We start from the raw sequence: 14,414 nt of genomic DNA on the forward strand, positions 1-14,414 counted from the left end.
TAAGCTGCTCCAGTATCAAAGTCTATACAACGACTTCCTCTTTTGTTTTGGGATTTTAAAAAAAGAAAGCTGAGGAGACTGGTCAAATGAATTGTTTAAGGAGAGATGTTGAACAAAACTATTTGCTAAGCCTGTGGCAGGCTTGGGTCCTGGATGCACTGGAAAGAGAAAAAGGTAAGGGAATGTTTCTCGTGGGACCAGCGTCTCCCTTGGTAGACATAGAAAGCTTTTGAGGTCTGCCTAGTTCTTCTGCAGATGAGTTTTGCATTGAGAGTTTTGCACTAGAAACTAGCATTTGCAATGGCAGAAACTCTTTACAGCGAAGAACTAAAGCTTCATGGAGTTATGTGGAACTGATGCAAGATTGAACCCACAACCTGTTCACGATCAAAGCTTTTTTGTTTCACAAGTCATGAAAGTGCATTCGAAGATTTAATATCTTGGCAGTTTTTTTAAAAAAATGGATGGAGAAGGTAAGTTGCTTTGTCTATTAAAAACCTTTGACTATGCTTATTGTATATATGCCTTTACATTTTTGGAAAGTCTTCATTCCAAGAGCTCAGAGAACAACACTTGAAACCAGACGAAATCAGTAGCACAATGACTGCAAATGATTACGTAATTTATAGACACCACAATAACAACTCAACAACTCTTCCTATAAGGCTCACGCTGGTTAGAATCTCCGCTTCAGTCACTTCTTTACACAAAATGCCCCTAAATGGATCTCCTTTCTGTATTGGACACTTCTTGTACACAATCACAGGTGATGAACACACACACACATTTCTGTATGTACCTGCTTCAGAAACTGGGGTTTCCAGCAAGATATTAGTGAGGTTTTCATTCTTGCAAATAATATACTCGAAAACTGAACTTGCTTTGTTCTCCAATATCCATTTCTCTTGCATCAAGAACTACATGTTCACAATGTAAAAACTACGATGATGCATGAGCAGCCAATCATAGCACAAGGGGTCATGACAATGTAGGGCATATACAGAGCATTTCTCAGTTGCCTTAGTGACACAATGCCCATGTGTGAGCGTAGTTCTCAGGCAGCAACACAAGAGTGTGTTTGAAAACCTGTTTAGAGCATGCAGTGAACACTTGGCTCCAGAACTGTATTGTTTATTGTCATCTGCTTTGATTCATATCTGCCTTTCTGATAGGTATATGGATGTATGATTTTTATATTGGTTTTATGCCTTGATATGTTTTGTTTTATTTAATTTTATGTCACTACTCAGTTGATTAGGCAATATCTTTTTAATGATTGTTTTCACTGAAAGTTGTCTCAGAAACTGCTTGGCTAATAGTCTTCAGGATACAAACATTATGAATACATGCTGTTAAAAGTGTAAATATTCCCTTTGCAACCCTTATTCTTCATAGCATAAAATATTATTTGATCAATTGACTGGAAATATTTTGATGCTGTCCCTCTATTAATGCCTTTAAGCTGTCCCCCCCCCCCCCCAAATAAAAAACAAACATCACAATATACAAAATAAAACTGTAGCATAAAATATCCAAAAATCTCCTAAGAAGAAACAGGATGTTGAATTAGATGCAACTTTGCTTTGATCCAGAAGAGGTCTCTTTGTGTCCCTGTCACTCAAACAGGTTGGTAATCAGTTCTGAAAATAATGCGGACTTTGAAATCAGTTGGAATCAATGGATTTAGACTGGAGTAACTCTTCTTAGGATTGCAATGTAAATGTCAAGAATCAGACATTTGAATTTTGTTTGAGCCACTACTGTAAGCCAAGGCATATCCCTTAAAGAACATTTAGATCAATTACATACCCTAGTGTTTAGGTATATTTTCAAGAAATCATTCCTCCGCAAAGCACTCTTCAGCTTGCAGTTAAAAGCTATATTGCAACAAGAATTGCAATAAATCCATCACATTCTGTTAAGGTTACATTTTATTACATATGAAAGTTTCCCCTAATTTACGAGGTTTTAAGCTGTATCCTAAACAGTCAATGGATTTAGATGGATGTAACTCTTCTTAGGGGTGACATTCTTTGTCTCCCATGCAATGGAAATCAGTTTCTGTCTCTCCTTATCTTTTCAAAGATGCAAAGAAGAGAACCCTGGAAAGCTGTGAAGATGGTATCTTTTAAAGATCCCCATCCAGACACATTATAAGTCAAATCCAGAAGAAGAAATCCCTTGTAAAGAAAGAGAAACAGCGAGATCCATCAAGGACCTTTTCCTTGGGCTCAGATGATGAAAAATCCAAAGATGAAGGCAGAAAAGGAACCATAGAACCCCGAATGAATAATTTTAGAGCAGGAACTCAAATTATGAAGCAAGCACTTCCTGGTGCAGGTAACAGTGATGGACAGGGCATGTGCTCGGAAACTGCTGATAATGATAGTGAATCTCAGAGTGTGATGTGCTTTCAGACAGATTATAAAAACATAGGTTGAGAGATTATTTGAGAAGGTTAGGATGCTTGAAAAGGAGCCAGGTTACCACACTTCTGTTGCTTTAGTTCCACACGTCACCTGTTCTCTCCCATTTTCAACGCAGAGTCCACATTGTGTCATTGGAGAGTGAGGCAGTTCCTGGAAAAACTGGATAAACAGCCCAACAACAAAGTTTTGGACCTGAACAACTGCGCATTAAATGCAAGCGACATAAAAGAGCTGAGTATGTACCTGCTTTGTTACTCTTTCTTCCCACATACTCTGGAGCTAATTTGCATCCATACACACGATTTTAAAGGCGAGCATTGAGTCACACATTGGCCCCCACTCAACTCACATTTAATGTATCACCTAATCAGACCCAGAGAGGTAAGGAAGGGAAGATGCACACAGGCAAATGCAATTTAGCGGTCTCACATTTAATTGCGATTGGGAAAGGATCTTAGAGCTGCATCCACGTGTGATTATGCTATCAGTGCACTATAGCAATAATTCACAACTGGATTCCTCTGTGTGGATGAGACAATCCAGGAAGTGATTAATTGCTATAGCAAAATATCTGCACAGTGTTTGACTTTTTTTTTTTTTTTTGAAAATTTTTTTATTGGGTTAGAATATTATTATTTTTACATTACATTCAATTTTCCCCAAATTTTTCATTTCTAACCCCCTCCCTTTCCCCCCCTTTTATTGACTTCCAACAGCTTTCCCACCCTTTGTCCCTTTTCCCTTACTTCTATCAAATTCCTCTGTCTAAAACAGATATACATTCTCCATTATATTAAGCAGTACATCTTTAACTACTTTTCTTATTATACACCCAAACTGTACGTCTTTAGATAAACAATTTATCCCATTTTCCAGTTTTGAATATTTCTATATATCATAAACCTATATATCATAAACCATAAAAATCTTACATTTAAATCAAACAATTTGACTTGTTCTCTATATATTACTCATTCTATCTTTTTATGGTAATTCTATATAGCACATCACATAGTCAATCAATTTGACTCTTCTGTACATTCAGTTTGGTGCATATAAATCTTATCAAAGAAAGAAAATATTGTTAGTTACTCAGTCCTCATATTTAAACCTTATCATTAATTATTTTCTATCAATATTCTATCTATTAACCTATACATATCTATATATATATCAATCTATCAATCTAACTGCTTATAAATTCACATTTATCTCTTCCTCCCCCGGTAAAGTCACCCCACTCTTTTATACTTTTATTATACTTCAGTAGTTCTCAAACTGCCACAGTTTTCCTTCCACCTCCCATTTCTTCTCCAGATATTGTTTCAGCTTCTCCCAGTCTGTGTTAAACTGCCCTGAGTCCAGATTTCTCAGTTTCCTTGTCATCTTGTCCATTTCTGCCATGTACAGCAATTTGTAGATCCAATCTTCGATAGTTGGCACTTCTTGTACTTTCCATTTCTGCGCATACAAAAGTCTAGCTGCTGCTGTCATATAAAATATCAACGTCCTATGATGGGCTGGAATTCCCTCCATTCCCAAGTTTAGCAGCAGGAGTTCTGGGTTCTTATTTATTTGAAACTGTAAAATTTCACTCATTTCTCTTATTATTTCCCCCCAGTACTGCCTAGCTACCTCACACGACCACCACATGTGATAGAGGGAGCCCTCATGTTTCTTACATTTCCAGCATTTATTAGAAGTATTCAAGTTCGCTAGCGCAATCTTCTTTGGTGTCATGTACCAACGATAAATCATTTTGTAAATGTTCTCTTTAATATTAGTACATGTCGTTATCTTCATTGTAGTTTTCCACAAGTATTCCCATGCCTCCATTGTTATTTCTTTGTTGAAATTTATAGCCCATTTCACCATCTGTGTTTTAACTATCTCATCCTCAGTATACCATTTCAACAGTACTTGGTATACCTTGGATACTCTTTTCTTGTCTTCTTTAAGAAGGGTCTGCTCTAGTTCCGAGTTCTCTGTTCGTATGCCCCCCTTTGCAGAGTCCGAATTGTATAAGTCTCTAATCTGTCTATACTGGAACCAATCATAGTTAGGTGATAGTTCCTCTTGCGTCTTTATTCTAAGTTTAGATACTTCAATTTTAGTTATTTCTTTGTATGTTAAACATTGTTGTTCATTATCAACAGCTCTCGGATCTATCACCTCGTATGGAACCACCCACAAGGGGGTTCCTTCTTGTAGGTAAATTCTGTACTTCTTCCAGATTGTATATAAACTTCTCCTTACAAAATGATGCAGGAACATCGAGTTGACCTTTACTTTGTCATGCCATAGGTATGCGTGCCATCCAAAAAATTTTTTATATCCCTCTAGGGCTAATAGTTTCTTATTCTTTAATATCATCCACTCTTTTAACCAAACTAGGCAGATTGCATCATGATAAAGTCTCAGGTTGGGCAGTTGCATTCCGCCTCTTTCCTTTGCATCTTGTAGAACTTTTACTTTCACTCGAGGCTTCTTGCCTGCCCAAACAAAATCTGATATTTTCCTCTGCCATTTTTCAAATTGTTTAGAGTCTCTGATGATTGGTATTGTCTGTAGCAAAAACATTACTCTTGGTAACACATTCATCTTAACTGCTGCAATCCTGCCCAACCATGACAAGTTCAATCTATTCCATTTGATCAAATCTCTCTCTATCTGAGTCCATAGTTTTTCATAATTATTCTTGAACAAATCTATATTTTTTGCAGTCAGCTCAATTCCCAAATATTTCACCTTACTTGTTACTTCACAATCCGTTGTTTCCATTAACAATTGTTGTTTCTGCTTAGTCATGTTTTTGCATAATATCTTTGACTTCTTTTTGTTAATGAAGAAACCTGCCAAGTCTCCAAACTCCTTAATTTTATCTATCACTTTTGGCATGTTCTCCAGTGGGTCTTCTACAATTAACATTATGTCATCCGCAAATGCTCTGACCTTATATGAATAGTCCTTTATTTTTATTCCTCGAATTTCCTCATCTTGTCGTATTTGTATCATCAGAATCTCCAATACTAAAATGAACAACAATGGAGATAACGGGCAACCTTGTCTTGTTCCTTTACTAATCGTCAATTTCTTGGTCAATTCATCATTCACTACAATTGCTGCAGTCTGGTCTCTATAAATTTCCTTAATTGCTCTGATGAATCTTTCTCCCAATTGTAGCTTTTCCATAGTGGCAAACATAAAGTCCCAGTTCAAATTGTCAAACGCTTTTTCAGCATCTACAAAGAAGAAACCAACCTCTTTGTCACAACGCTTGTCATAATATTCAATAGCATTGATCACTGTCCTTAAATTGTCTCTTATTTGTCTGTCTGGCAAAAAGCCTGCTTGTTCCTCCTCTATGACTTCCGAGAGCCACCCCTTCAATCTCTCCGCCAATATCTTCGCAAAAATTTTATAGTCATTGTTAAGTAGTGATATAGGTCTGTAATTTTTCACGTTAGTCAGGTCTTGGCCCTCTTTTGGGATCAATGATATATTCGCTTCACTCCAAGTATCTGGAATCCTTTGATCCCTAAAAACTCCATTCATCACCTCTTTTAGGAATGGTGCCAGTTCATTGGCCATTGTCTTATAAAATTTAGCCGTAAGTCCATCTGGCCCTGGCGCCTTTCCTAGATTTGCAGATTGTATTGCCTTGCTTATTTCCTCATCAGTTACTTCACTGTTCAACTTGTTTCTCCAAGCTTCCGAGATTTCTGGAAGTTTGGTTTTCTCCAGATATGATGCTATTGATTCTTTGTTTACTTCTTTTTTATTATACAGCTTAGCATAGAATTTATAAAAGGCTCTACTAATGGTAGTCTGCTCCAAGTACGTTTTATTTTCTTCACAGATTTTATTTATTATTTTCTTTTCCCTTTTCTTCTTCAATTGCCATGCCAAATATTTCCCAGGTTTATTAGCACCCTCAAACGCTTTTTGGTTCAGTCTTTTAAGGTTCCACTCCAATTCTTTATTACTCATTGCTGTTAGCTGTTCTTGAAGAATTTTAATTTCCTGGTATACTTTCTTTTTCCCTGGTCTCTTTTTTAACTGTGCTTCTTTGGCTTTTATTTTCTCCTCAATCTCTTGTCTTTTCTCCTCTTTCTTTTTTCTTGCTCTGCCATTTAAGTCCATTAGTATGCCCCTTACAACCGCCTTATACGCATCCCAAACTTTGTTGGTTGGTACTTCTTTATTCACGTTATATTGTATAAAAAACTTTGTCTCTCTTCTCAGTATTTCCATATTCTCTCTTTCCTGTAACAAATCCTCATTTATTCTCCAGGCTTTCCTTTTTCTCCTTTTTCCAAATTTCCACATAATTGGGTTGTGATCTGAGCCTACCATCGGCATTATTTCTACCTCCTTAGTCCATAACGCTAAGTCTTTTGAGGCCCAGATCATATCAATTCTTGATAATGTAAAATGCCTTGCAGAATAAAAAGTAAACTGTCTACTTTTAGGATATTCTCTCCTCCATACATCTTCGAGAGTCTCTTGTTGAATCAACTCAAAAAAGAGCTTTGGCAATAGTCCTCTTTTCTTTTGTGCTGTTGTAGTCTTTTTGTCTAGTTCCAAGTCTGTCACTCCATTGAAATCTCCAGCAAGAATTATCTGGTCATATGCAAGATCGTCTAAATGCTTCCTTAAATCCTCAAAGAAGCTTTCCTTTGCACCATTAGGTGCATAAAGTCCGACTACCAACAGTGTTTGACTATGTGTAATTGCAGCCTAAGCTTCGTCAGTACATCCTTGTTAAACATCCTGTAATTTCTTAGAGTTGGGTCTTACCAGCTTTTCTGCAAGGGGGACTTTGGACTACCCAAAAGGCTGTGTCAGAGTCAGAGTCAGTCTCCTACATGGAGAAAAGCCACCTGGGATGGGGGAAGGGGAATCAACCAGGATCGAAAGTGGGTAGGATCCCATCCTATATCATTGCCTTCATTGAACACTCAAGCTTTTTATCCATCCTGCCCTGCTACTTGTCATTCCAAGGGTATGATGGAGGTTGGTTGGATTGGAGGCAGCTTAACCCTTCAAGTACCACAACCCCACAACACAAATGTAGGCGTTTACTAGAGGACGTATGTCTGTACGTGGCATAGTGTGTGTAATAGAAACATAAACTTGTGCACTGATCATTCAGCATGCCAGCAATGGTTCACCTCTCTGTCGCTCTGTTTTTTCTCTCCCTCTAGCTGCCATTATACCTTTGCTGCCAGACCTGGAAGAGATCGATCTTTCCTGGAATGATTTCATAGGAGGGGCTCTACAAACTCTTACCCTTCAGTTCAGCCACATGCAAGAGCTAAAAGTCCTTCGACTGAATAACTGTAGACTTACAGCCAAGGACATCACTTTTTTAGGTATCCTCCAGAAGTTTGTTTATTTATTTGTTTACATCATTTATATCCCACGTTTCGCCCCAATGGGAACTCAAAGTAGCTTATATCATTTTCCTTTCTTTCACTTTATCCTCTCAACAACCCTGTGAGGTAGGTTAGGCTGAGAGTGTGTGACTGGCCCAAGGTCACCCAGTGAGCTCTCATGGCAGCATGGGTCTCCTATTCCAGCAGTCTAACCTCTGCACCACTATGGCAGTTGCTTAAACCTCTCCAATGAGAGTATTATATTGGAGATGTTAGTAAAATTTGCCACACTCAGATTTTAAGCTTGTGTTTGGGGAGCAGATCCATCTCAGACTTGGATTTCTTTTTTTAGGTGGACTGTCCAGTACCAAATGGAACTGGATTATGACTGAGGTGTCTAAATTTGTAGCAGCTTTCTTCTTTCTTTGTGTTCTTTAACTATCCGTGCTTTTTTTCCCTTAAAAAAAAAGAGGTGCTGGTATTATTTGCTGCCTTGGGGGACCCTATTTCGAGATGCTGGTACCATTGAAAGAGGTGATGTTACTGTGGAAAGAGGTGCTGGTATTACATACCTGTGCATACCCCCAGAAAAAAGCCCAGTGCGTAGTGTTAGGGTTGGGAAGTTCGACTTAATTCATAGTGACGAAGGTTGTAGTGGTGATGGAAGCCTTGGGTCTTACTACACACTGGATAATAATGCTTGTAAGGAAGAAGGAAATTATGGCTCCCATACCTTTGGAGGCTGTTAATTCATAGGGTCACTATAAGTCAGAAGGACCTCGATGGCACATAACACATGCACCGTTATGTTGTCACTGCATCAAACTTTGTGGTGAAGTCTCCAGCCTGTAATCTGGGTTAATTATCTGGATATCTGTATATTGCTGTGGATTATTTCTGAAGTGGATGGAGTGGGAGATGTATCTATCCCATAACTGCTAAAATTAGCCTGCCACAATTGGTGTATACATGTGTGGCTAAAGACACAGATACTGCATTAATAGTTCAGCACCACAGGCCTGCTAACAGCAAAATGACCCTCTGCTTTTAATGGCTTTAACAGGAACATATATGAAGAGGTAGGAAACTACTAAGGGAAGCAGCGTACTGTTAAGTGGTGCAGCATCCGCTCTGCTTATAGAGGGGCTTGCCTTGCTCGACTTAATGGGTGGGCCTCATTGTGGTGGGGGTGGGGGGTGAGACACAGCAGAGGGTCTTTCCTGAGGTGGAACAGCAGCCGCCATTGTGGGGGTGGAGCAAGGGACTTCCCATGCTTCTGAACTTTGCTGAGGGGTCCAATCATAAAGAGAGGATCCCAGGAACAGAATTTCAGGGAGCATTTTGGGCTTCTGCAGGAGGGGGAGGTAGAAAATCACATCCTGCAAGTAGAAGTCCTTGTGCCTGTAGAAACATGTAGCCAGAATCCAAGCCAAACTGTGGAAAGAAAATGAGCTTTTCCTAAGAGCCAAGCTACAAGAGACGAATTACACGAGGAGGAGCACGTGAAGGGAGTTGCAATGTTAGCTGGGAAGCTGAGTTTTAAAAAAGATTGGAAGGATTTGTCAATTTCCTCTCTCTACAGAGCCAGGGAGATAATTGCTCAGAGGGTTTGTTAATTTCCTCTTTGCCTCCCCAAGGCTCTGTCAGTTTCACCTCCCCTTCTAAGAGGCAAAGAGGAAATAAACAAACCTTCTGAGCAGAGATCTCCCTGCCTCAGTAGAGAGGGGAAATTGACAAAGCCTTCTGATCTCTTTTAAAACTCAGCTTCCCAGCTAACATTACGACTCCATTTACGTGCTCCTCCTCTTGTAATTCGTCTCTTGTAGCTTAGCTCTAAGTTTTCAATGCATTTGAGGGATTCTAATCTTCATTAATTATTGTGAATATGGAACCAGTGGCAAATGTGACTCCATACTAATGCACCCATAGCTTCTGGCATGAACAAGTGATGAAATGGCAATTGTATCATCTTTTTTCTTTGGTACTCAAATGAAGACTTCTAGATGCTTTGTTACAGGGGAAGCACTTGAAGTCATTCCATACCTTGAGGTATTGGATTTATCCTGGAATAACAACATTGGTGGGAGCCTTTTCATTCTAACCCAAAAAATGCCCAAAGATTACAATCTCAGAACACTGAAAATAACAGATTGCAGTCTAACAATAGAAGATGGAAAATCTCTAGGTAAGAGCTCCTGGAGTAGTGACATAGCATCTTTTACCTTTCTGTCGTTTATTTCAGACATCAAACGGAATGACAGTTAATATGGATTCGTGATTTTGAGCCTGTCAGGCTTGGATGTATTGATGCTAATTGTGTGCGACTGTTCGTTCAGTCTGATTTATGTGTTAGGGGTCCTCACAATATTATTCACAGATATTAATTATATAATAGATATTGAATTAGGGAGACACAGGCCCGAATTCCAGCTCTATGGCTTTGTGCAATTTTTCTGTCTGTATAATGGGAAAACAACATTTTTTTTTCCTAGCCTGATGGAATAATGAATGGGATGAAGGAAGAGTATCAGTGATTTCTAACTAGAGACCGACAAACTGAAATTCTATTTCCTGACTGACTATCCTGCAGTCTCCACTCTATTAACTCTTTCATAATTGTTACCTTGGCCAGCTTCATCTTAGTGGCTTCCATTTTAATAGTGCCCAAACTGTATTTGGGGAGCCAACAAAGCAGTTGATATTTCCACGTCTGTTACTGAGGCAACTCCAAGGAGGTGTAGAGTAAAAAATTCTACTGTTGTGGTCTAACAGATGTTTCAATTCTTAAGAAGGCTCAAGACAAACCAACCACAATTCTCTTTTCTCCCTGGATTGTCAGAAAGCTATTTACTGATCCATGAAATGAGGGAGTTTTCTTTCAGGTCCATCATACTTAGTGGTAACCTAGAATTTCTTCATAACCTCCACCTCTCCCCTCATATTGTTTCTGTGGATCCCCTGTCAGTAGCATTTTACAGACCATTTTGGAATGGGGGTGGGGGAATAAGGAAATAACATTACACTGATGGATTTACCTCAGGATCTTAATCAATGTATTTTCGAAAGCTGGCAACAAAACATACATTTGCTTTATCACTTTATACATCATGGAACAAAGAAACTTTTAGAAATCAGGCTTAGAACCACATTCTTTTAGGTTTTTTAATTTCAAATATTTGATTTCCTAATTATAAATCTGCCTCTGGATTTTAATTCTCACATCTCAGTACATGCTCTACTGCTTCGTAGCTCTCTGCACTTCTAATAACAGGATATTTTGTATTTTATATGAGGAGCTGAACTACTGCCTAGATGGCTAAAGGGAAAGTAGGAGGCCCAGGTTTTTGATAAGTGATATTTACTGCTTTTGTGAGATATAAATGGAGGGAGGAATAGAAATCTGAAATAAATAAATAAACAGACGGAGGGATGGATAGGTGGATCTAGCTGAGGATGCATGATCAGGTGGTTAGTGAAAACCCATCCTTGATCTTGGATTTTTCATATATTTCCACTTCCTTCCTGCCAAAAACATACAACTGTGCCTGTTATTTAGAGCACACAACCCTTTTTGTCATTATGTGTCAAGTCCCCCCCCCCCCCGCCATTAATCTGACAAATTCTTAATTTCCTTCATGGCAGATAAAATGCCAACATTATACATATACATCAGGAGATCATACAATAACAACAGAATCTCTTAGACTGGCTGGCAGGTGCCACCTAGTTTTTAGCCTCTGGATGTTACAACTAGCCCATTTTCTGCCTTTTTTTCAGCCCAGCTTCTACACAGGATCCAGAATCTCGAAGAACTGGATTTGTCTATTAACAAAAACATAGGATGTAGTCTGAAGAGTATTGCTCAGGAACTGAAATATGTCTCAGGCCTAAAAGTACTAAATTTGCACATGTGTGGATTGAAACAAGATGGATTCCCATGCTTAGGTAAACATAAATGTTTATTTAGGAGCTGGAGAATTTAAACTGAAAACCATTAAAATAATCAAAATTACTTTAAGCTTCTATAAAGAAATGAAAAATCACACATATTTGAAGTTCAGCTTGTGAGAGTCAGTATTTTACACTTCTAGACTTCCATAATTGGAAATTAAATAAAATAAATTTGAATTAGGAAAATGCATACCTCATCTGAATAGCCCAGGTAAGCCTGATCTCATCAGATCTCAGAAGCTAAGCAGGGTCAGCCTTGGTTAGTAATTGGATGGGAGACTTCCAAAGAAGACAAGGGTTTCTATACGGAGGCAGGCAATGGCAAACCACCTCTGTTAATCTCTTGTTATGAAAACCCCACCAGGGGTTGCCATAAGTCAGCTATGACTTGAGAGCACTTTCTACCACCACCAGGAAAATATGCATTCAAATTTATGCAAGCAAAAACAAGTTAGAAAAGATTGTTGGAAACACATTTCAAAATGTACTTCAGCTCTACCAATCAATCTGACCTTTGACAGTGAAATTTTACAACTCTGATGTGATAATGGGTGAAATTCAAAATTTGAAGAGCTACCAAATTTCAGACTTGTGTGATGAGTTCATGTCAGATCTATGTTCAAAGACGCAGAAACAGAAATGAGAAAAATAGAGATGAGAAAAGGAGTCTGATAGCAGATGACCTTGATCTTCGATAACTTGTTTCTATTTCATTATTCAGATGATGCTTTTCAGCACATACCAGAACTTAAGAAGTTAGATGTGTCCTGCAATAAAGAGATGGGAGGAGGCTTCCAAAACTCAGCTGCTCATTTGGCCAACTTAATTAACCTTGAAGTTCTGGATCTTCATCAGTGCCGCATTACAGAAGAGGACATGGCAGTTTTAAGTAAGATCTATACAACAAGCTGTCTAATAAACCAGAAAATATAATTTACAGTGAAATCCTAAGTAGAGTTACCCTGGTTTCAATGGTCATAGATCCAGAGGAGTTAGCCGACACTGTGACACTGAGAGATCTCACTGTGACACTGAGAGATCTCTATCTTTTGGTGCTACACCTCTGAAGATGCCAGCCACAGCTGCTGGCGAAACGTCAGGAACTACAATGCCAAGACCACGGCAATACAGCCTGGAAAACCCACAACAACCATTAGCCGAATTAGTCTGTAGAAGCAAAATAGTAAAGAGTCCAGTAGCACCTTTAAGACTAACCAACTTTATTGTAGCATAAGCTTTCGAAAGCCACAGCTCTGACGAAGAGAGCTGTGGCTCTTGAAAGCTTATGCTACAATCAAGTTGGTTAGTCTTAAAGGTGCTACAGACTCTTTACTATCTGGCTTCAATGGACTTAGACTGGAGTAACTCTGCTTAAGCTTTCACTGTTTATTGGAAAGGACAATAAGTCATCTAAACTAACCCCTTATACAAAGATGAAACTACACCCACACCTCCAACTATCCTATAAATCAGCTCCTGCAATGTACATCAATGCACAAGAATAAGAGGTAAGTGCTATTGTAGAAAATTACAACAAAACAAATAGATCTGCAGGGATCAGAAATCCAATCAGGTACGATGCCAAAAGAAATGAGAACAGATCTCCAGATAGTTTTTTTTTTAAAAAAAATAGTGAACAGCAGCTGTAGAAGTTGCTAGTGCCCTCTCCTCATGCCATTTTCAGTCTCAACACATATACATATTTTTAAAAACCCTGCAGATATCGTACCATCTTCAGAGAGAGCAATGTCTTCTAATCTGCTGTGACATGGTCATGTATCACCTAAAGTATAATTTTGGCTGCAGAATTCCAGAGTGGTAGCTGCAGCAAGAATAAACAGTAGTGGCACCTTAAAGGCTAACGAGTTATGGAAGTATATTTATTCATAGGAAAATGTATGCATCTTTTACTGGTTAATAAACTAAAATGGACGTAACTACTCAAATAAAATATCTACAAGCAGATTGCATCCCCAGTTTTACTTAGTTTATTTTGCTTTCTTTATCAGTTTTTAGCTATTTTAGAAATTTTGAATCCAGAAAGTGCAGAATGGAAGGAAGGGATGTATCCAAATAGCTTTGGCAACTGTTATTTATGATCCATTAATCTTTATCGTAACTGTCTATTGATATTTTACAGCGCAGATAATACCACTTTTGTCAAGTCTTCAAGAGCTGGATTTATCATCAAATAAAAGTGTTGGGATATCTTCTGATAACCTTCTTAGCAGATTCCGTTTTTTACCAAAACTGAAATCTGTGCTCCTGAGCAATTGCTCTCTACTGCAGAATTCATTTGCATCTTTAGGTAAGACTGTTTCTTATATTTATTCTGGCTTTACTTATTCATGTCTTCCCATTACAAATTGTCAAATAAGCTAAGTGCTGGAACAGATTCAAGAGAAGGCTGATTATCAAGATGGGTATGTATTATAACACCATCAGGGGCTCATTTCAAGGGGGAACGCGCCGGAACACAGTTCCGGCAGTTCCCCAAAGAGGTCACATGTCAGGTGGCCCCGCCTACCTGACTCTCAGCCATTTTGGGCCTGTTTTGGCCTGGATTGGGGCCGAAACCACCCAGATTGGGCCTCTGACAGGCGGTGGATCACTCTCTTGCTCAGCAGCAGCCTGATCCTGACCATTTTAGGCCCCT

General features: G+C 38.7%; 1 protein-coding gene across 3 annotated transcripts in view; it reads left to right on the top strand.

Moving 5' to 3' along the window:
• Positions 1-14,414, top strand: part of LRRC31 (leucine rich repeat containing 31) — a 25,042-nt gene continuing 10,628 nt past the window's right edge. The window contains exons 1-8 of one of the 3 annotated variants that reach the window (XM_054984239.1): positions 1-473; positions 2,086-2,340; positions 2,545-2,664; positions 7,637-7,804; positions 9,825-9,992; positions 11,585-11,752; positions 12,480-12,647; positions 13,899-14,066. In XM_054984239.1, coding sequence (XP_054840214.1) covers positions 2,286-2,340; positions 2,545-2,664; positions 7,637-7,804; positions 9,825-9,992; positions 11,585-11,752; positions 12,480-12,647; positions 13,899-14,066 — 1,015 coding nt within the window. In that variant the 5' untranslated portion in view covers positions 1-473; positions 2,086-2,285. The remainder of the gene's footprint in view (positions 474-2,085; positions 2,341-2,544; positions 2,665-7,636; positions 7,805-9,824; positions 9,993-11,584; positions 11,753-12,479; positions 12,648-13,898; positions 14,067-14,414) is intronic. The other 2 variants (XM_054984238.1, XM_054984240.1) reach the window with 2 other exon arrangements.

This window comes from Eublepharis macularius, chromosome 6 (assembly GCF_028583425.1).
Source record: "Eublepharis macularius isolate TG4126 chromosome 6, MPM_Emac_v1.0, whole genome shotgun sequence".
NCBI classification, from domain to species: domain Eukaryota; kingdom Metazoa; phylum Chordata; class Lepidosauria; order Squamata; family Eublepharidae; genus Eublepharis; species Eublepharis macularius.